The sequence below is a fragment of the Aptenodytes forsteri genome, unplaced genomic scaffold (genome assembly GCF_000699145.1).
Source record: "Aptenodytes forsteri isolate BGI_AS27 unplaced genomic scaffold, ASM69914v1 Scaffold26, whole genome shotgun sequence".
Lineage (NCBI taxonomy): Eukaryota > Metazoa > Chordata > Aves > Sphenisciformes > Spheniscidae > Aptenodytes > Aptenodytes forsteri.
Window position 1 is genome coordinate 2,451,864 of NW_008794125.1, and position 23,130 is coordinate 2,474,993.

Sequence of the window (23,130 nt, forward strand, 5' to 3'; positions counted from 1 at the left end):
TAGCAAATTAGTGGAAAAACAAATTCTGTGGTTCCAGCAGATCTTTAATTGGTCAAATGTTCTTGATTTTTTTCCATTTATGGAACAGACAATATTGGATGTACTTAAAATCCAGCATATCGCATAACTAAATTACAACTAAGAATATTTAGGCACTGTTGAATAAATTAACTCTGGCACTACAGTTCAATGATTAAAAGTTCATTGTTTGGTATAGAACTGTTTGGCTTCCATAATAAGGCAGAAGTTTAGTTAAAGTAAGTGTTCAGAAAATATACTTCATGTGTGAATATCCAGTTGAGAAAACTGATGGTATTTCATATCAGTGCTAGCATCCAATTACTAATTTAGAATTTCCTTTGAATGCACTTAATTACAGTTGGAAATTCACCTGTTAATGCAGAGATTGAGCATTTTCTGGACTTTGGTATTGAACCATAATGTTACTCTGATAAACGGGAATCGGTCACCTGAACAGTCTGCATTTGAAAAGCTTTTCATTTTTGATGTGTTGCAATAAGTACATTCTTTGGATTTTCTATGACTGTTATAACTAGAATATTGTATGCTTTCTATGGGTTTTGTTGAATATTTGTAGTGACATGCAAAAGTCAGTGAATTACAAGCAAGTCTCCGATTCTGAGGGTCCATATCCATAATAAGTTATAGCTATTGTTTCACCTTGGTTATTTTATGGACAAATGTTCATGATCGTTAGGTGACTCATTTTCACTGTATTTCAATTTCTGTTTCCTCATTTTAATACCATGGATTAAGGCTTGACTCTTGCTAGCGTTAGGCTTTGGTTCTGCAGCACGTGCAATCCTGTGCTCCCCTTCAGATCCACGGATCGCTGGAGCACGTGCTTAACAGGCTGCCGAACCGAAGGGCTCGTCCCTGCGAGACTGAGCTTCCCGCAGCTGCAGTGTGAACAGAGGGTGAAATATCTGTGCTGGTGGAGCTAGTTAGATCTCTGCAGTGTAACTTAAATCCAATATCAAAGGCAGCCTCATTGCTCAGTTTCATGAGTGCTTTGAAAGCCCATAAATTATTCCGAAAATGGATCAGAATTAACCTTTTCTGGGATTGTTTAAATGTAGCAAAGCATTAATAGGAGCCTTGACCGTGGATTTTTCTGGCTACACACTCCTGCGTTTGGGTCCTCCTGTGTTTCAGTCCTTCCCAATCTGACTTTTAAAATGAGCAACCTTGTTAGTAAGGAAGATAATCAGTGGGGGTTTTTAATTGAAGAAAAATCTAAAGAAGCACGTTGTAGAAAAAAAGGACACAGACAATGTGTAAAAGGATATAAAATTCTGAACCTGTTATGTTTGGGTTTTTTAATTAAAAAAAAAAATTACTAGATGATACTGTGTCAGTTCAGGGGCAAGTGAAGTCAGTGTGAGATGTGCAGTGTCAGTATCTACTCCTGAAATTCTCTTGTAATATTGCTCTGTAATAACCATAATATGTTTATCATTCCCAATGATTACAAATTAATGGAATACATTTTTTTTTTTTCCTCCTGGCCTTGTTCTGTTGCATTATCAGCTCCAAAAGCCTTGTTTTTCTTTGGGAGGGTTGAGCTGGCCCAGGAGAAGAGAAATCACTTGCAGTTTAACTTGTGGTAGGCTGGCAAGCAGCCCTCTGGGCGGGGAGCGTGGCATTTTAGCTCACGTGGTTGCTATCAAAGTTGCAGCTGCCCTGCTGGTAAGGTGATTACGTGGATATGCCAGTATGGGCTATATTAGCTAGAATAAAATACACCTTTTTCCTCTTTGTCAATCCCACAGTAGAGCGGAGTATTCAGTGTGCTGCTGCATTTAAGTGGTTCTTGGCTAGCAGAGTAGCTCTTGAAGCCTGAGCCAGCTGGCAGAGTTTGCAGAAGTTTTCAGGCTCTTGTAAATTATGCTGTGGTAACACGGACCTGGCTCCAGCCTGGGGAGGACGCAGATTGCTCCGCAGAACGTCTTTCCCCGATTCATCGGGCGCTGCTGAAGGACCCGCTCCCGCTTGCTTGCGCTGTGTTTCACAAGCATTTAGAAAAACGTGTAGTGGAGACGTGATGGCCAGTGCGTGTCACAGGAGGAAATTCTGATCCATACATTTCAATAAGTGCCTATAAATGGCTTTTGTTGTCTCCAGGAAAGCACAGCCTTGGAGATCTGTCACCTGGATTACAGTAGTTTAAGTGTATGAGTATGTATTTGAAGGGGCAAGCTGCCATATTTATTAATCTCCATCCCTTAAGTTGTTGGTTCATTGTGACATTGAGTCTCGTTTGATGCCTTTATACTTACCATTCTTACGGTTCTAGTGTTTGAGTACTAAAACTGCGTTTTACTGTGCTGCCATTGCTGCTTATACTCTCTCACTCTTGATCCTCCATAAAGCTCCTTATTTTGATGATCCTTTGTGGCCTTCCTGCATTTTACAGCTGTGGCCTCTCTTTGTTACCTTTGTTCATGTGTGAATTCATATCCTTTCCAAACATTTAGCCTCTTTTTTTTTTTTTTTTAATGACCCTGACAACTTTGGTTCCAGTTCATCTGAAACAAACAAACAAACCAACCCACCAAAAAAAACCCAAAAATCTGTGTAACTTAGATTTTATTTTTTTTTTCAAATGCAGATTGTATTTTTGTAGAGTTGTATTCCAATTTACTCAGCTTGGTTTGTTAAACTGCAGTATTGGTTTTGCTGAGTATAACTTGGATTGGCTCTTGGTCTGGTGACCAAAAATTGTACCTAACCTCATATTCAATTTGTAAAGCTTAATTCTGCATCTTTAATGTACCTGATAAATATATTGTATGTATGTACAATATTCAATGTTGTTCACATATATACATATATCGTAATTCTAGATAAATGGCTGGAAACTCTGACCCATAATTGCATTTCTGTTAAATGTTTGTCTAGAGTATGGATTTGGTTTCATTTATATTAAATAATATTAGCAGAGCAATTGGTCACATTTAATCTTATAGTCAAATAACCTTTGAATTTACTGTTAAACTGAGTATTGGTTTTGCTGAGTATAACTTGGATTGGCTCTTGGTCTGGTGACCAAAAATTGTACCTAACCTCATATTCAATTTGTAAAGCTTAATTCTGCATCTTTAATGTACCTGATAAATATATTGTATGTATGTACAATATTCAATGTTGTTCACATATATACATATATCGTAATTCTAGATAAATGGCTGGAAACTCTGACCCATAATTGCATTTCTGTTAAATGTTTGTCTAGAGTATGGATTTGGTTTCATTTATATTAAATAATATTAGCAGAGCAATTGGTCACATTTAATCTTATAGTCAAATAACCTTTGAATTTACAATTTTTACAGATTTTTTTCAATACCAAGTGTTTCTGCTTTTACAGTTTTTACTGACAATCAGTAAATGCTTTCAGCATATTTTCTAATTACTTAAATCTGTAATAAATGTGTTCTTAAAGCTTTTTGACAGGCTGTTTTTTTTAACCAAAGGAAACTCGATCAGTCGCAAGCCTGGATTCAAAGAGAATTTTTTCCTAAGTAATGCAAATCAAATCCAAATTCTTAAATTTGAAGTCTATACAAATGTAGCGCTTGGTAGCTACTTCATTAACCCTCCCCAAATTTTGAATTTGACACCCAACGACTTGTTAGTAATGTATAAAATGAGACCGAATGCTAATCTGTGCTTTGCCTTGGCTTTCTGCTCTGTGTTGTCTTGGTGTTTGCGTCTTACCTCTTACGTCTGTGCTGTTTGTTCCCTCCCCTGTTCTCTAATCCTGCCCTCCCCTCCCCTCTGTTCCTCCTCATTGTCCACACTGACCCATCAATCAACCAACAACGCCCCCCCTTTCGTCGTGGTGATCTGCCCTGCTCTGGTTGGTGGCTCCGTGCTTGGGTGGCTGTATGTTGTGCTGGACCAGTTCACCCAAATATGGCCTTCTTGCTGACAGGTATCACTTCTGTGAGAAGTGTTTCACTGAAATCCAGGGGGAGAATGTCACCCTGGGTGATGACCCTTCCCAGCCTCAAACGTAAGTCGCTTCCTTACTTCTGCATGCCGCCTTTTTAAATGGGAGGGATGATGTGTAGTCCTGTAAAACCCTGTGGCCGGTGGTGGCGTTCGTGGGGAAATGCCTACTTTCTTACTAATAGGAGATTTTTTTACAGTAACAGATGATTAACGGTTGTTACTGCGTTGGGTCTGTTAGTCTGCCCAACAATGTCGCTTGTGTCCGGTTGCGCTACTCAAGAGCTGCCCGTAGACTGGTTGTGGGGGGTGGCAGACACTAGATAATGTGGTTGGAGGGGGGGGAACGGAAGCTGTGTCAATAAATGTCACTAATCCATTACCTTTTCAAATGAAATACCTCTGCTAATCCTGATGTCTCACCTTTTGAAGTACGACTTTTGTTTATGAAACCAATGGCTTGTCTTTTAACCTGACCAGAAAATAAGACGCGCTAAGATTTGAGGAATACAAGCTCTTTTGGAAGGTGGCTGCTTTACTGACGATAGCTTCCCTTGTTCTTTATGATTTTAAATTTATGTGTATACTTGGGTGTCTCTTATTTTGCTTTTAATTTACACAGAAAGTGAAATGGGAAAATATTTCTGTAGCTTAAAATGAACTGAATTGCTTTCTCTGAATAGAAGATAAATACTGATATGCTTTCTTCTAACTTGAGGTTTGCTCATTTGCTGCAATTCAGAAAAGCATGATACTCTCTCAGCCTCTGATATAAAGGTACTACTGAGTTTTCATATTAACTCTTTGTCTCTAGAACCATCTCTAAGGATCAGTTTGAAAAGAAGAAAAATGATACACTAGATCCAGAGCCGTAAGTACCAGGCCGTTGTTTTTAAGACAATCTCATCCGTTTCACTTGTCCTTTAGCCAGCACTTCAGAAATTAGGCAGTGAATAAAGAAGTCTTCCTTCTTCCCCCATCTCTGCCCACACAGGCTGCAGAATCTTTCTCTAGAGTTCGTAGCCCAACATACGAACTTGATGTCTACTATCGATATCCAAGAGGAAAATGTGAGCCTGTTTTTTTGGCAGTTTCTAGTTCTGTTTATTTGGGTAATTCCTAAGGTGTGTTCTGCAAAGCGCTGCATTTTCTGCTGGCTGCAAATGGCCCTCTGTCACACAGAGCCTTTCACACCAAGCCCCGGGTACCTGTGGGGGACCTCTGCATTTTCCCTTTCTGGTTTAGCTAGACTTCTAAACCACGTTTTCCTCTTCACCTGAGTGCTTAGCCCACTGAAAGAGCCATCCTCCTTCCTTGCGTTTATTACCCTCCGGAAGTTCAGTAAAAGCCGAGTTGAATGTTTCTTTAGTAGCACTGTGCTACTTTTCCTACTGTCCTTAACTAGCTGAAATGGGATTTTATCTTACTGCTACTTTGTTCTCTGGCAGTTTGATACGTAATGCATTTTGATTCCTTTTCTCATATTTGCAAGTACTAAATAGAGCTCCTCCCCCAGACCTTTAACCAGACTGCTGAGATGTACCCCAGTGCATTTGGCTTCATAACCAATGTTGCAGTCTTGACTGGGAAAGCTTCTAACGGTTTTCCCATCTTCATAACCAATGTTGCAGTCTTGCCTGGGAAAGCTTCTAACGGTTTTCCCATCCAAAAAAAGAATTTTGATATATTATTTTGACCAAAAAAATAAAAAGACTACAGCAGACCCGTGCAGGCAAAGACAAGCTAATACATGTTTTCTTGGCACAGTGATTCACGGATTACTAGTTTTTACATTTACATTAAGTTGAGCAACCATTTAGTCAACTTGTGGTTGTTGCAACAACTGAAAATTAAATCTGCGGAGGTATTGTTGTGCAGAATTCTTTGAAGCTGGGAAAACTCAGGACTCTGCTTAGAAAAGGATCCAGAAAAAGTTGTGCGTGAAAGCCCATTTCACATTTTTAAACTAGTACATTTTACTATGTATATATATGTTGTTTGCATATGAGATTGATAGATTTATATCTGAAACTATTCTAACGAGTATGTTTTTTAAACTGACACATAAATTGGGCCTGCTGAAGTTGATTCAGTTCTTAGCAGAGGGTTGGAAACCCCCTCTTTCTTGTTGAATTCTGGAAAATTACCTGCCTAGCAACAGAAGTGATTGGCTGCTGTTTTTTCTTCTCAGGTTTGTTGACTGCAAAGAGTGTGGTCGGAAGATGCACCAGATTTGTGTATTACATTATGATATTATTTGGCCTTCAGGGTAAGATGTTTGTTAGTTTTTTACCCCTTGTACAGTAAGACCAGTGTAGTTTATGTCATTAAGACTTTCTGCCTTTGCTCTTTAATATGCAGTCACTGCCTTTTAAGAACTGAGTACAAAAGGACAAAGCATTTCTAAATAAAATACATTTTTTTGGTGTTTGGGGTCTCATTGCAGTATATTCAGATGAAAATGTGCATGAAACCAATTTGTTCATATACTCAGATTTCTGTGGTTTCTTTCTAACTACTAAACAATGGAAGCTGGTTGGAGGTAAGTTTGTATACTACAGAACACAAATGCAGGTGTAACTGCTTGGTAGAATTAAACCAGCTTATAAAGGCTTTAAGTCCCTCAAAAATGGAGAGATACAAGCTGTTCAAATCCAGAGAAAAATATGTTGTACTCTGACATTTAAATTCTGGGTTCAAACATCGGGTTTAAGCTAGCCAATAATGGGTTTATGCTAAGTTTTTGGCAATTTTTTTTTCTCAATAGGTTTGTCTGTGATAATTGTCTGAAGAAAACTGGTAGAACACGCAAAGAAAACAAATTCAGTGCTAAAAGTGAGTTTGATATTTCTATTTTTATCTTCAACTTTCGTCTTCTCCTTGCCTCCCCTAATGGCTTTTTGACCGAGACTTTCTGTTGTCATGATAGACAATACAGGAACATTTGCAAAATGGGGAGTAGTGTAGCCCAAGGCTTTAGTAGCTGTCAGAATTATAATCAACGTTTTAAAGACCTGCTCTTTATGTGTTTGTGGTCAGTCTTAATGCTGCTTGAGGTATTTGGCATCTATGCCCTTATTTTTCTAAGATACAAAAAAAAAAAAAGAGGGGGAAACAGAACAGGAGAAACATAAGGCTGCATGCACTTTACTGGGTATATTTAGATATGTTTCCATGTAGTGTTGAAACTGTAGTAACTTACTGTCACCTCTGTGCCCTTCAAGTAACAGGCAGTAACAAGTTTTACTGCATTTCAGGTGTACTGTGGTAGTGCCAAGTACTAATGTGTTTGAAGAGCTCTTCTTGCTTCTGGAGTGGACTGTGTATAGGAACTGTCCGCTGGAATAAGTAACCAACTGTACTACGTCTAGATTTTCTTGGGAGTAACCATTGTCATAATCTTGTTGAAATCTGCACTAAAGAGAGTGCCAAAAGCTGCCAGGTCAAGTTGTCTCAGTCTCCTTAGTAATCCTTATGGAGGCGTTCTTTGCCTGCATTTGATATCAGAGAACATAACTTGATAACTTTTACTCATACACGTTGTGGGGGCAAGGGGGGAGAGTAAGGGCTAGCGTTGGAAATGCAGTGTCAGTGGCATAGAGTGCAAAAATAAAGTGAGTGTAGAAACCAAGAGGGTGATTCAGACACTTGAACAGCTAGAACTTGCAGGTACACTTGATTCCTCCCTTGTTCTTTGGTCCTTGGAAATTCTGGGCATTACCTTGTCATACTGTGCCTTTGCAAGCCTGAATCTTCCAAATTGTAATAAAGGAGTGGGTTTGTGTTAAATGTAACTTCTTGCTAACTTCGTGTGTGGTTGATTGCATCGTAAGAGATTTGAAGGGGGATAATTTGGAGATGATAACGCTGTATGAGACATATTAGGTTACAGTAGTCAAAATGGTCTCTGGAGTAACCTGGTGCATGCAAGATAGTATTGTTAAAAAGATTAAAATTAGTCTCATTAAAGACAGATTAAAATTGTAAGAGAACATTAATAAAATGATGAAATAAAAATGTAGTTTTAGATAACCATTTTAAATAGATGTCTCTTCTATTATATGCTGCCTTTACAGCATATGTTGATGTAAATTGTCTTAAATAAGTATGCGATTCCTTGGATGTCTGCAGTTGTTCTGTGACGTTGCTTAAAGTTTGAGTAACCAGTATTTAGTTTAAGGTAACCATTCTGTTCTTTGGGGATCTGGACAGGGAGATAATGGTGCTTTTTTCCTTTCCGTTGATCTCCTTTTCCTTCTCCTTTCCCTGCTGTTTGGCTATCTTGTTTTCTTTTTCCCATGATGATTTGAATCCTGCTGCTAGCTGTAATCCACTGGTGGGCTCAGCTCTTGAGATCAGTTTTCTTTCACAGTGCTCTAGTGGAAGCACAAGAACAGGGAAGGAAAACCTTGGTCTTACTACTGACCTAAAATCAAATACGAGCAATGAAAGTTTGAAACATTAACATGTTTCCTCTCCTCTCCCCCTCCCCTCCCCATAAAAACCTTTACTTCCTGAATTGCCCTCAATATTTCTATGCTCTCTCAAGCATGCTGGCACAACTGCTAATAATCAAGGTAGCACATCCCTCAGCTGCAAGCTATTGCTTAGCTGTTATGGAAACATTCATATTCCGTATGTATATTAAGTAAAATTGGTTATCTTAACCACATTGCAAGTAAGTTGCATAAAGCTGACTGGCGGCATGCCAAATATAACCTATAAACCAGTGTACAGCTGGATTATGCTGTGAAATTCCTAACTTTTGAAGTATTTTTCTTACTAAGAAAATCTACAAATACTACTTAACCAGTAGCTAATGCAGAGATGTTCAAAGACAAAAGATACCCTGACAAATAAGTCACCCGAAGTAGTTTCCTGACAAAAAATCACAGTAAGCCAGAAGTCTGACTTTCTTCCTATCTGCCCGATTACTCATCCAGTAACAAATGTCTGGCCATTGCTACTGCAACAAAGCTGCTGTACTCAAGCGGCCTGAGAGCCTTCTATGTTGTTACTGGTTTGGGATGCCTTTTTTTCAAGTTTGCACTGCAGTTTTCATTGAGACCTGAGCTTTTATTGGAAGTACATATGTTAGAGGTGTCCAAGAACCAAAATCCGGTTGCTTTCTACAAGAATTTGCACGTCCTAATATATCAATATATGCGGCTTTTAGATCCTTTCCTTATGGTGCATGTAATCTTAATGCTGCCTATTTCTTTTATCTTCTTATCTGGTCTTGTTTTGTTTTGTTTTTCAAGTCTTAATGCATTGCAGCATAAGGAAGGAAGCAGATATCCTTTGGTTGCTTAGCATTGGAAAGATGATAAAATGAAAACACAACAAGACAGTAGAGTTAACTAAAATGGCTTTCTAAAAATGTACCGACTCATTAGCTGAAATGGAGCTGTTTCTTTTTTTTTTTTCCCTGTTTGTCTTCGGAGAAATCAACTAAACTAAATTTCTTCAGAAAATATTTGTGAATTTTCTTTAAGATTCTTTGAATTTCCTTTAAAATCACCCCCCCTCTATTATATATGGAAAGCCCAATATATTGTATTGGGCGGGGAAACACTGGAAAAGGCTGGTGTATTGGAATTGGTAAAGGGCATAGTGTATTTTTACTTTAACCTGCCTTTAAATTTAATTATTGGCTCCCAGGTAAATGATATTTAGACTGTGTTCTGCTGGTTATAACCACAGAATCTCACTGGACAAGGGGACAGACTACAAGATGTAAAACAAGATTGCCACGTTTGGCAATTTCTAAAAACTGATTGTGAAATATGTTAAGTATATAAATCCCTTAGAAAGTGAGATCTTCCTTTGATTATATGTGGCTTTTTTTCCCTCAGTATTGGAGCCTAAAATAATTTTTAGCGTAGATATTTCACTGCCGCGTTCTGTATGCAAGCTCAGTAGTAAGGAAGAAGAACCAACAGCCTTGTGTCAGTAGCCAAATAACTGAAAAATGAAGCAATGGAAAGCTGAAAAGTAAATGCATTTTAGTAAAACGAACATCTGTAGATTGCACCATGACTTTGGAAAAGATAGCAGATTGACCATAAAAATGAAGTAGAAATACAAGTTGGTAAAATAAGTACAGTAGGATAAGAGAAATAGTCATAAATCCTCAAGTGAAAACAGTGTGCTACTTCTGTTTTCTTAATTTAAACCAAAACCTTCATCTTAATTTCTGTAATTTGCTGTGGCTTTATATGAAAACCATCACATCCTGTAATACTCAAAAACAGCTATCCCCACAAAAGCTAATTGTGAACATAAAGACCGAGAGAGGGGATCTGGACAATATGTGGACGTGAACTTTTCCAGACCTCTATCGCTGTGCAATAACTATTTAAGCTTTATGTGCAGATTACTGTAACTGTTCAATCTAAAAGCTCTCTTGAAAAGAAAAGAAAAGAAAAAGCAATGAAATCTCCATTGAAGTCAAAAGGCTTTTCATTTCTGTTCATTTGCTTTGCTTTGCTTGAAAAGGTGTGGCATCGAGCCAGATCTATAAAGTGATGTAATCTCTGTCAAACAGCCAGATTAGTGTTTTTGTTAGGAGAAAACATTTGCAGTGTTCATAAAATAAGCCTGCAAATTTAAAAATGCTACGTAAAGCCGCCTTTGTTAGTTCACCTACTAAGTAATTTTCCCACTATAGTGGTTTTAGCTTCCATGTTAGGGTATGAGCACTTAAAGCTTGGGTAAAAACCTGGATGGTTTTGCGTTTTAATTTGGCTGCATAAATGAAAACATCAAATTTTCATACGGAGGTGAAACAAAGGGAAAAAAGCCGACTTCTATACAGAGAAGCAAGCTGAAAGACCTTACCAGCATGGTAACACCCTGAACTTAACAGTGGTTTCTCCAGTATTAACGTTTCCGTTGTCATGTTCTCCCCCTTCATTTCTAGGGCTACAGACTACGCGCTTAGGAAACCATTTGGAAGACAGAGTAAACAAATTTTTGCGGCGACAGAATCATCCTGAAGCTGGAGAGGTCTTTGTCAGAGTAGTAGCAAGTTCAGATAAGACGGTAGAAGTTAAACCAGGAATGAAATCCAGGTTAGTTCTATTAATTACAATAAATGCGTTCTTGATTATTTTTTTTATTTTGAAGTCTCCCTGCATAAATGTTGCAAAACTGTGCCAATTTGCACCTTAATCCCTTTGCGCATTTTTGAAACTTAGGCATGAGAAAGATCATGAAAGGTAAAAAAAGCGGTGTGCAGTAAATGAACTCAGAGGAGGGTGGCAATTGTATTTTGACTGTTTGCAGGGGGGGGTAGCGGGGACATCCTGGTTTTGGTTATAATACTATGATTTTGTATTACTAAATCTTGAGAGAGAGTCTGACCACATTTTGGTTAGCATTACAGAATTCATAGTTTAGTTTGGAACAGTTGCTGAGATTCTGTTCCTTGCTGTTCCTTCATTTTGTTGTGTTTTTATAAATACTTTAGCTTTCAGAAGTTATTTTTAATTTGCTTCATCATAAATGAAAAGCTTAAAAGGTTTATTCTATGAAATATTTTGGGTTTAATTCATAAAGACAGTGTTTACATGACAGCACTTCCTCGTAATGTATCAGGTTTTCCACTCTGCAACATATTTCAAGGCTTGCGGTTTCTGAGGATGCTCTTGTACTCAATGCTTGCCTGTTCAGTCGTATGTTAACTATATGGAAACTGTCTTTCCATGAGTTTTATAGTAACAGACGTTGCATTGACAGGACTCCCTGTTTTAATACAGCTCTGATCTGACCCTGTTTAACTTCTGCATAAATGTTTCTAATGAGTTAAAAATAAGGTTAAAAAGAATTTCCTCATTCTAGTAGGACACTGGTTTAATAATTGGCTTTTTGTGTTTTGTTTTGTTTTGTTTTTCCCCCCCTGTTCCTTCCTACCACCCTCTCCTTCAGATTTGTGGATTCTGGTGAGATGTCAGAATCTTTCCCTTACCGTACCAAAGCTCTGTTTGCGTTTGAGGAGATAGACGGAGTAGATGTGTGCTTCTTTGGCATGCACGTACAGGAGTATGGCTCGGATTGCCCCCCTCCAAATACAAGGTACTCTTTCATTTCTGTACCGGTGGTGCATGCACAGGGAACATCTTGCTACATTCAGTGGACAATTACTCTCAAATACAGAAGATTGGGAGATACGTTTCAATTCTGCGGCACAAATAAGTCCTACTGTATGACTGCAGATGACTTTGAAGGGGAAAACAAATATCACAACAAAAATGTTAGGTTTTTGTATTCTGTATTTAATTTTGCCTCTCTATATATATTCTTGCTGTCTAAAAAAAATGGTACCCATCTTTTGCTTTTGAGAACTGTTTATACCATGTTAAGATGCTTAAATATGCATTAAAATAATGTCATCATTAATTTTTCTTTATTCAGTATGGCTGCATATGTATCTAGTATAAAAGTCAGTTCTCAGTAGACAAAACAGACATTCAGCCAAACATGATTTTCTGTCATTCTTCTCTCATTACTATAGGCGTGTGTACATATCGTATCTAGATAGTATTCATTTCTTCCGCCCCCGTTGTCTCCGAACTGCAGTTTATCATGAAATCCTCATTGGATATTTGGAGTACGTGAAGAAACTTGGGTAAGTGAGACCTTTGTAAGGAAAGAAATCTTTTTTCTTAGCGTTTTTTTTAATCCAGGATGCCAAGTAGCTTTTTGCTTGGGATAGTGTCTCTTTCCTTCTGCCCTCTCCGAGATATATGGAACACATGCTTCTTCCGTAGTGGAGAGAGAAATTTGGATTTTATCACTAAGGTGGCTTTTCTGTTGTTAGGATTCTTAAACTGACAGCATATCATTCTTTTTATCAGAGGGTCACTTGATGTTTAAGCTTCGTTATTATATCCCAGACCTTTTCTCATATCTTGTGCAAATAGAGGTTATTGCCTCAGCATCTTTATTACAAAGAAAAAAGAAAAGAATAAGGGGAAAAAAAAAAAAGCCAGAGGTCTGAATTTATATCTCAGTTTGTCTGAGTTAATTTTAAGATGGTAGTCAAAATGGTTAAGATTTTTTTTTTTCTTGTGTGTGAAACACCAGGTATGTGACAGGACACATCTGGGCCTGTCCCCCAAGTGAAGGAGATGACTATATTTTTCACTGCCATCCGCCTGATCAGAAAATACCCAAACCCAAACGTTTGCAAGAGTGGTATAAGAAGATGCTGGATAAGGCATTTGCTGAGAGAATCATTCATGACTACAAGGTTTGCTACTGTTTACTTCCTGAATTAATTTTTCTGGACTTTTCATTTGAAGGTAGCTAATACTGTTTCATAACACATAAAACTGTGGTAGCGTTGGACAAGGGTTTTTATTCTCAGCTAGTGTCTTCATTTACTTAGATCTTCCGGAGGTTCTGCCTTTCAGACTGAAAATTCCTTAGGTTTGGTTTCCGCATTAAGAGAAGTGTGCAAGAGCCTGCCTTCGCATACTTGTCTTTCACTGCAATCTTCTAGGCAAGGAAGTATGTAGTTTGTTAAGGTTTATAGAAGTTGTTTGCTTCTGGTGATCCTGGAGGGTCAGGTGAAATACCAGACCCCGCTAGTGTGAAATAAAAAAAAAAAAGCGTATAAAATGGCTTCTTCACTTGAAGAGAAAAAGGATGATTTTTGTAGTTGAAGCATATCACATATGTACCCAAGGAAATAAGTTAAAGATGCCAAAGATAGCATTTGCCACTCCTTACATGCTAAAATTTACAAGAATTTCTTAATGGTAGTGATAGTGCTGGAAAAAATTGATGTTTTGATTGCAAGTGACAGTTACGAAATGTGTGGAATAGAACAGTGTATAGCAAGCCTTGTCATCTGATCCAGCGTAGCAAAGAGCTAGAAAATCTGTGTGTCTCCTAATGAGGTGGTCTTGACATGAATCCGAAGAAGAAAATTGGCTAGTCTTGTATGTGCTTGTTAAACGCAATGCACTTAAAAAAAAAACACCTCCAGAACAACTGTATGAAGTACCTGTTCCTTTTCAGAATGCCTGTTGCTCTCAGTGGTCCTGTGTCTTTCTGGCCAGGTGGTCCACAGAGCTTCAGCCGGCGGTCAGCGAAGGACACGGGCTGCGCACAGCCCCCCTACCACAACCAGACTTTAATATTCCTGTGTGTAATAGTTGGCCGGTGCATTCTGCGATTCTTCCTGGAGTTACCAGGCTTATTGCACATGTGATGCACAGCCCAGACATGCATTGAAGTGCTTACACGCTTTCAAATTTGTACGGGAAAGGGCTGGATGAGACACGCTTGCTGTCACTAAACAGTTCCTGCTCTTGTCCAGGAGCAGTGCAGGAAAAGCGAAGTGGTGTAGGCTTCATTTTTAATCGGTGTAGTTACCAGGGAGAGGTTTGTGTTTTCCAGGGGTATCTTACTCTCTCCCATCATGTCAGGAGCATGAACCGGTTGCATGATGGAGGTTCAGGAGAGCCTCGGCAGCTGTCTTTCTAAGATGAAACAGGGAGTGGGCTGTTATCAATATTGCCAGGCCAGTTCTCTGAGCTGTGCCCAGAAAAGGAGGCCTGCCAGGAGTGGGCCGTGGGCTGTAAGTGAGGCACAGCTGTTCGGTGTAGCACTGGATCACGTCTCTGGTTCTCCTCTCTATCCTGAGTGGTCTTCATTTATTTATTCTTGGTATTGTGTGATACGCTCAACAGGACATCTTCAAACAAGCAACTGAGGACAGGCTGACAAGTGCCAAGGAGCTGCCTTACTTTGAAGGTGATTTCTGGCCCAATGTGCTGGAAGAAAGCATTAAGGAGTTGGAGCAGGAGGAGGAGGAAAGGAAAAAGGAAGAAAGCACTGCAGCTAGTGAAACAACAGAGGTGAGTTAACTTTATATGCTATATTTACTTCTGGCTCACAAAGCTGACAATTAATGCTTTAACAAATTAGAGAGTTCACATCCAGAAAACTAGAAAAGAAGGTCATTCACATCAGACATTAAATCAGGGTTCCCTTTAACTGCATTTCTGGTTTTCTTCTTGAAATAACAAGCCATCAGTATATTTGTTATCCTTTTTTTTAACAGAATCAGAAGTCAGTTATGTCAGTTCAGCATCTCTGTTCTCAGAGAAATGTGTTAAGCTACTTTTGGATTGCATCATGACTGCTACATTTGCTTGCAGTCATTTGGCTGAGCTTCTGGTTCACACCTTTGCAAATCACCTTCAGTATTTGTATTTTGAAAGATGCTGTATTTTTCAAAGCTGAATTAAATTTTGCCTTTATTTAAGCAAAGGTACTTGTAGTCGTTTTCAACAGTACAGGGCTGAAATTTAAAAGTATTTATTGCAAGCTTTGCATTGGTGTGAAACATTGATCCTGATGGTGGTGTTCCTTCACCAGCATTCTCTCTTTGTATATTTACAAAAAAAAAAACAAAAAACAAACAAAAACCCCAAAACCCCCACAAAAAAACAAAAACAAAACCCCAACTTTCTCAGGGTCATGGCCAGAATTTCATTATTCATTTTTATTTCTGTCTTGATTGTATCTGTATCCAAATGGTCTTAGCACTTTTATACTGTCCCTTTTACTTGTGATTTGCAGCAAGGTGTTTTGAAAATAGGAAAGTCTGAAGTCTAGCAGATTGAGGTGGAACCAAAAACTTTTAACTGGGGAGGGACTGCATTCAGCTTAGATGCCGTGACAATTTGCATACAGTGTGTATTACATGTGATTGATGTGGAGTGATAGACCTTCATCCATCAATTTCATTAGGTCAGAAAATCCCTTCTATTAAACCTTAGCTTTGAAGGAGCTGCTAATGTAGTTTGTTGCTATGTTTTTTTATGGAACCATAAAGTTAATAGTTTTCACCTTGTTCCTTCTGAATGTAACTTCTAATACTGAAATATTTCAACAAACAGCAGTATAAAAGTAACAGAAAGACAAGGCTTGGAGTTTAAGTTGCAGTCCTCTTCTGCTAACAGTATCACTTTCAATAAATCATAGCATGCCCTTCCAGTGAAAACGCCAGCGTAAACCTCTACATCTAAGAGGGGAGAAAAGGTGTTTTAAAAAGCCCAGAACAGCTAACTGTGAAAGTCGGTACAAGCTGTCTGCCTAAAGTGAGAAGATGCAGCCTTGGCTGTTAACATCCCTATGTTCCCACTTAATGCCCTTGATGTTGCTTGGGGTAGCGAGGGAACAAAATCTGCATCCAAGTTGCTGAAGGTGTCATCCAAGAATGCAACAAAAAATGTAACGGTGTGGTCTTTGCCACTTGGCTCAGGAAAAGGAGCGAAATTAAAAGCATGAGAACTTCTCCAGTGCAGTCACCTAAATTTGTGTCACTTTATGGAGGAAGCTGTGCCCAGCAATGGGGATCTCCACATGTAGAAGCACTTGATGAATCTTTGCAATTTGCCTTGTATTGAGATGGTACGGAATGTGTCTATCTTTTCTTAAATTCTTAGTCCTAAACTTTGTGTATGTGGAGAGAGAGCTTCTTAAAAGTCAACGTGTGCTGGGATTATCGGTTAAAGAGAGTCTAAAGAGGTGGTAAGTGTTCAGAAGTTCTTGAAAAAGGTTCTGAAGGGACAAGGCTCACTGAGTAACCGAGCCGTTGGCATCTCTGGCAAACCTGGCTGACTGTGTTAAATGCTATCAAAATGAAGTAGTACAAAAACAATCTTACAGCTTCTTAAAACATGTTGGAATAGCTTTGTACAATTGACCAAATATAAACTTGTTAAAGGTGGAGTAGAAAGAAAACTTAGAATTGTACTGTCAGCTAAGTTTCAATCTATTCTTCCTTTTGGTGTTTAAATTTTAAAATCTACATTGATGCTCTGGAAGGCATGGGCAAAGGAGGGCATGCCCTAATTCCAGCGGGGGGTAGAAAATTTGGGGGAAAAGAAGTCAAGATGGGAACATACAATAGCTCATTTCTGAATACCTCCACATCACTTAGGGCTCTGTCTGGTTTCCCATAAAATAGTATGATTTCAATTTCCAAACAGGTTTGGTCAAAAAGTCAATAAAATTAGTTGCAGAAAACCCAAGATTGGACAGGGAATTTCTGCCTAAGCCTAATTAATGGAACGGAAGGATGGCAACAGTCTATATATAGAATTGCTTGCTTCAGTTGGAATATTTTTTTCTTTGAATAAATATGCTTGTAGATAAACCCTGTGTTTGCTTGTACATAGTGTTCATGAAACTTTCTTGTGTGTGTGTATATATACATCAGAGTATTTCAGTAGCTTATTTTTAATATTATGATAACCAACATTCTAGCAGTTAGGAGATTTTTACTGAGTGGCAAGCTCCCTGCTGAGGGCTTGGAGTTTTATTTTTCAAGGACTTGAGAAGTCTAAAAGTTATTTTTGTTTTCACAGGTCATCTAAATAGCATCATCTGCTATTTTTTACTCTCTTTACTTACATCTAGTATTCAGTATATGGTCACTGTGGTCTGTTGTTGTAACTTAGACACAAGTGAAAGTTTTGGGGATTTTTTTGGAGTTGCATATGCAGCAGTAAGTCTTCAGGATTGAGAATAATGTATTTTGCTAGTTTCAAATCCTGCATGTTCTTATTTGTGTACTAGCCCTAAATTTGTTCAATAAAAACAAACAAAAAAATTAGTTCAAAGCTCAAGCAAGTGTGTGAAAACCCCGAATGCACAACAAAGCAAAAGACTGCACTTCTGGAATTTTTTTAAGTCCATTTTATTTGTAACTCATTTTATCATCGAATATCTGTAAGATCTTGTAAAGCAAGTAGTGGAAGCTGAGGTACAGTGTTTGAGAAGGCAAAAAATTAAGTGTAAGATACGAATTATTTAATATATATGCATACTTTAAAAATCTATTTTTAAACAGCGTTTGAATTGGTTTGCCTGCCAGTTTGGCTTTTGATTTTTCCTGGAAGATAGGATATATTTAACACAGTATGGCTGATTTGCAGGCATTGGAACAAAGTTCTATTATTGACAGCAGAAGTGTTTCACTTTCAGCTGCAGTGAATGGGAGAGAGCTCTATAAAGTGTAACGTCTTTCCTATGCATTTATTTCAGGGAAGCCAGGGGAATTGGTTTGCCTGCCAGTTTGGCTTTTGATTTTTCCTGGAAGATAGGATATATTTAACACAGTATGGCTGATTTGCAGGCATTGGAACAAAGTTCTATTATTGACAGCAGAAGTGTTTCACTTTCAGCTGCAGTGAATGGGAGAGAGCTCTATAAAGTGTAACGTCTTTCCTATGCATTTATTTCAGGGAAGCCAGGGACAGCAAAAACGGGAGAGAGCTCAATAAAGTGTAACATCTTTCCTATGCATCTTTGCAGGAAAGCCAGGGCGACAGCAAAAACGCCAAGAAAAAGAACAACAAAAAAACCAACAAGAATAAGAGTAGCATCAGCAGAGCTAACAAGAAGAAACCCAGCATGCCAAATGTGTCCAATGATCTGTCTCAGAAGCTGTATGCCACTATGGAGAAGCATAAAGAGGTACTGTCAAAATACGCTGCGTAAAGAGAAGATTTTATTCCTGTAAATCCAGGCATGACGATAGTCAGAACTGAAAAATCGGGAGGAGTAAACCTTGTGATTGCGCTAGAACTTTTTCTGTTGTGTAACAAAATATTGGAAGAGATTAGCCTAAACTAAGTTAATTAAATAACATTTGTAGCACACCATTACTGCAACAGAACATGAGCTTTTTCCTGCAAGATTATCTAACCTCATCAATTTTTATTTCTCCACCCCACCCCACCCCCACCCCCATTTATCTGCAGGTCTTTTTTGTGATTCATTTACATGCTGGGCCTGTAATTAACACTCTGCCTCCCATTGTGGACCCTGATCCATTACTTAGCTGTGATTTGATGGATGGGCGAGATGCCTTCCTCACCTTAGCCAGAGATAAGCACTGGGAGTTCTCCTCACTACGCCGATCCAAGTGGTCCACGCTCTGCATGCTGGTAGAACTACATACTCAAGGGCAGGATCGCTTTGTCTATACGTGCAATGAGTGCAAACATCATGTGGAAACAAGGTGGCATTGCACTGTCTGTGAGGTAGGTGTATATCACCAGAGACTTCTGCTCTCTTTTGCCCTACAGCCAAAGCTTGATTTTTTTTTTTTGGGGGGGGGGGGTATTGCCCAAAGTTCCTCCAAATTAAGCCTATCCTGATAAAAGGGCTGCTACGCCTTAAGGGAAGGTGACTACCATAGTGGGGTACCTCTTCTTCTAGAACAAGTGCCTTTAGTTTCTTGACATGGAGAACGCCAGTACTCAGGAACGGCTATTGCTGCGTCATTTATTCCGCTATGGCTCCTCTGCATAGACAAGTCTTTAACTTAATTTTAAAGAACTTTAGGACTGGGTGGTAGGTTTTGACCGTGTTAGACTAGTCCGAATCTGCAGGGCACTAGCTCATCCACATTAAATGGATGTCTACAAGAGACATTAGCGTACCTTCCTGCAAGGTAGTTTTCGTTCCGCTTTGTACATGGTACTTCGTGTTGCGAGGAGCGCAGCCAGGCGTGTGTCCAGGCTGCCGCCAAGCTGGGTGAGGAGCCTGCCGCAGCTCTTCATCATTATCTCTTCAGCCCAGTGTTCGAGGTTGCCTGCCCTTCAGATCAGCCCAAATAATTGCTTCCTAACCTGGCTCAATGCTTTTAATGACTAGTCCTTTTACAGCATAGATCACTTCCACTGAACTATGTTAGAGAGCAATTATGCATGGAGTTACACGGGTGGACTTGAGGAGAAGGTAGCCTCTACAGGGCTTGTGATGACCTCTGGCTGTAGCTGAACAAAAAAAATTTTTGAGTAAGTGCAGCCTAGTTTTTACACTGCAAGTTATTGCCAGGTTTGTGGTGGAAGAGTCTTAATTAATCCCTCTGAGGAAAACATTGAACAGGGCTTCTTGAGGCAAGACTGCAGGAAATGGATCATACACACTAGGGGAATTAAGTGGTGGAAGGAGGTATGGCCTTTAGGTTTCTTCTGGGTACTTCTGTATCAGGGAGCACCCTTCCTTCGGCAAAAAAAGGACAGGGCAGTGAAAATGTAGGTGTTTGAGCAGGTTTTCAGATCAGTGTCTGTCTTAGCATGAAACTTGCACTTGATTTGAGGGTCGTTTTAGAGATTAAAAAAATAGATATTTCAGGGTAGTAATTATTAGTCAGTAATTACACTAAGAATAGCTAAATGGAGAGCCAAACCGTATTTTTTAGGCAGTGACAGTAGGTTTGTCTGACTAGTTGGAGGTTTTGGCCCTCCTTATGTAGGTACCCCAGTAGACATCACAGAAAAGTAAACAGTTCCTGTCATCAAAAGGGAAAAACAAAACAAAAAAACCAAAATCCTGCCAAGACTTTTTCATGTAATAAAATGAAGACACAATTACAGCCCCTATTGGCGTTGTTACCCACCGTAGCCAAGGCTTGTGATTGCACGCTCGCTTTGCTGAGGCAGCTGACGTGGCCTCTGCCCTCAGCTGCCCAGCACTCCCTGCCCCAAAGGTCCACTCCCACTGTCGTCGTGACTCCGTAGGCTACGCAGCCGCTTCTCTACCTCGGTGTAGCAAGTGTAAATCGAAACGGGCAGTTGTTCACAGCGCATGGCTGTTGTCCTGCTTTTGTTCTGCTGTGTGTTTGTACCCGCTGAAACCCAAAGTGTGCTTCCACACCAGGCTCACGTTGCTCACCTAGCACCGCTCTTACTGTTCTGCTCTTTTGCTGGTATAGTTAGTGCTCTGTAGACAACTGAACTCTGGGTTTTTGTTGCTTTCAGGACTACGATCTCTGCATTAACTGCTACAACACTAAGAGCCATGACCACAAGATGGTTAAGTGGGGCCTGGGTCTGGATGATGAGAGCAACAGCCAAGGAGAGCAACAGTCAAAGAGCCCCCAGGAGTCGCGACGACTGAGCATCCAGCGCTGCATTCAGTCCCTTGTCCATGCCTGTCAGTGCCGCAATGCAAACTGCTCATTGCCATCCTGCCAGAAGATGAAACGGGTTGTCCAGCACACCAAGGGCTGCAAGCGCAAGACCAACGGTGGCTGTCCAGTGTGCAAACAGCTCATAGCTCTTTGCTGCTACCATGCCAAACACTGCCAAGAGAACAAATGCCCTGTGCCATTCTGTCTCAATATCAAACACAAACTTCGACAGCAGCAGATCCAGCATCGCCTGCAGCAGGCTCAGCTCATGCGCAGAAGGATGGCTACCATGAACACCCGAAACGTGCCTCAGCAAAGTTTGCCTTCTCCTACCTCAGCAACGCCTGGTACCCCTACACAGCAGCCAAGTACACCGCAAACACCACAGCCTGCTCCCCAGCCCCAGCCTTCCCCTGTAAGTATGTCACCGGCCGGCTTTCCCAGTGTGTCGAGAACTCAGCCCCCTACTACTGTTTCAACAGGAAAACCTGCAAACCCGGTTTCTGCACCTCCACCTCCGGCTCAGCCTCCGCCGGCCGCAGTGGAAGCGGCTCGGCAGATTGAGAGAGAAGCTGCCCAGCAGCAGCAGCAGCTCTACAGGGTCAACAACATTAACAATGGTTTGCCTCCTGGTCGCCCAGGACTAGTAAACCCGACGGTGGGTTCAGTGAACCAGATGCAGCAAGTCAGCATGAATGTACCCCGGCCCAACCCTGTAAGCGGTCCAGTGATGTCCAACATGCAGCCAGGACAGTGGCAGTCACCTCCAATGCCGCAGCAGCAACCGATGCAGCCGGGAATGGCCAGACCGGTTATGCCAATGGCGACGCCACAAGCAGTGGCTGGGCCAAGGATGCCGGGCGTGCAGCAGCCGCCACGGAGCATCCCCCCGAATGCACTTCAGGACTTACTGAGGACCTTGAAATCACCCAGTTCTCCGCAGCAGCAACAGCAGGTTCTTAATATCCTTAAATCCAACCCTCAGCTTATGGCAGCTTTTATAAAGCAAAGAACAGCCAAATACGTGGCTAACCAGCCTGGGATGCAGCCGCAAGCAGGCATACAGCCCCAGCCTGGGATGCAGCAGCCGCAGACCGGCATGCAACAGCCAGGCATGCATGCTCAAGCAGGATTGCAGAACATGAACGCGATGCAAGCGGGAGTGCAGAGACCGAGCGTTCCTCCCCAGCAGCAAGGGATAGGAGCTATGAATCCCCAGGGACAAGCGATAAACATTATGAACCCCGGCCACAACCCCAGCATGGCAAACATGAGTCCGCAGTACAGAGAAATACTGAGGCGGCAATTACTGCAGCAGCAACAGCAGCAGCAGCAAGGAGGGGCTGGCATGGCAGGAGGGATGGCAGGACACAACCAGTTCCAGCAGCCTCAAGGACCAGGAGGTTACCCTCAAGCCATGCAGCAGCAGCGGATGCAGCAGCATATATCGATACAGGGGGGGTCCATGGGACAGATGGCTCAGATGGGACAGCTGAACCAGATGGGCCAGCCCGGCATGGGGGCAGACGGCACTCCCAACATCCAGCAAGCACTGCAGCAGCGGATCCTGCAACAGCAGCAGATGAAACAGCAGATAGGGTCCCCCGGCCAGCCTAACCCCATGAGCCCACAGCAGCACATGCTCTCAGGACAACCGCAGGCGTCTCATCTCCCTGGCCAGCAGATCGCCACCTCCCTCAGCAACCAGGTGCGGTCCCCAGCACCCGTTCAGTCTCCCCGTCCCCAGTCCCAGCCACCACATTCCAGCCCGTCACCCAGGATACAGCCCCAACCGTCACCTCACCACGTCTCTCCCCAGACTGGTTCCCCCCACCCAGGACTCGCAGTTACTATGGCTAGCTCCATGGATCAGGGACACTTGGGCAACCCAGAACAGAGTGCAATGCTTCCACAACTAAACACCCCGAACAGGAGTGCGTTGTCTAACGAATTGTCTCTGGTCGGTGACACCACCGGGGACACATTAGAAAAATTTGTGGAGGGTTTGTAGCATTATGGGAGCATCACTTTTTTTTTTTCCTTTCGTGTTCTTGGACATTTTGTACTGAAAAATTCAGACATCTGGGTTGTTTTGAATCCTAGATGGAACTGCTGCTTCCTACACATGGAAGAATGAATTGCTGTTTAAAAAAAAAAAAAAAAAACCAATACAAAGAATATATTTTTTTGTTAAAGCCAGGCGGTTAAAA

The 23,130-nt window shown here is 40.8% G+C and overlaps 1 protein-coding gene across 1 annotated transcript in view; it reads left to right on the forward strand.

The window, feature by feature from the left end:
• CREBBP (CREB binding protein) overlaps window positions 1-23,085 on the forward strand; it is a 100,493-nt gene extending 77,408 nt beyond the window's left edge. Inside the window, exons 20-31 of the mRNA XM_009277507.2 lie at window positions 3,959-4,039; window positions 4,790-4,846; window positions 6,167-6,244; window positions 6,743-6,810; window positions 10,898-11,048; window positions 11,905-12,051; window positions 12,491-12,604; window positions 13,063-13,228; window positions 14,676-14,843; window positions 18,313-18,474; window positions 18,762-19,043; window positions 20,769-23,085. Coding sequence (XP_009275782.2) covers window positions 3,959-4,039; window positions 4,790-4,846; window positions 6,167-6,244; window positions 6,743-6,810; window positions 10,898-11,048; window positions 11,905-12,051; window positions 12,491-12,604; window positions 13,063-13,228; window positions 14,676-14,843; window positions 18,313-18,474; window positions 18,762-19,043; window positions 20,769-22,931 — 3,637 coding nt within the window. The 3' untranslated portion in view covers window positions 22,932-23,085. The remainder of the gene's footprint in view (window positions 1-3,958; window positions 4,040-4,789; window positions 4,847-6,166; window positions 6,245-6,742; window positions 6,811-10,897; window positions 11,049-11,904; window positions 12,052-12,490; window positions 12,605-13,062; window positions 13,229-14,675; window positions 14,844-18,312; window positions 18,475-18,761; window positions 19,044-20,768) is intronic.
• The last annotated feature ends 45 nt before the right edge of the window (window positions 23,086-23,130 follow it).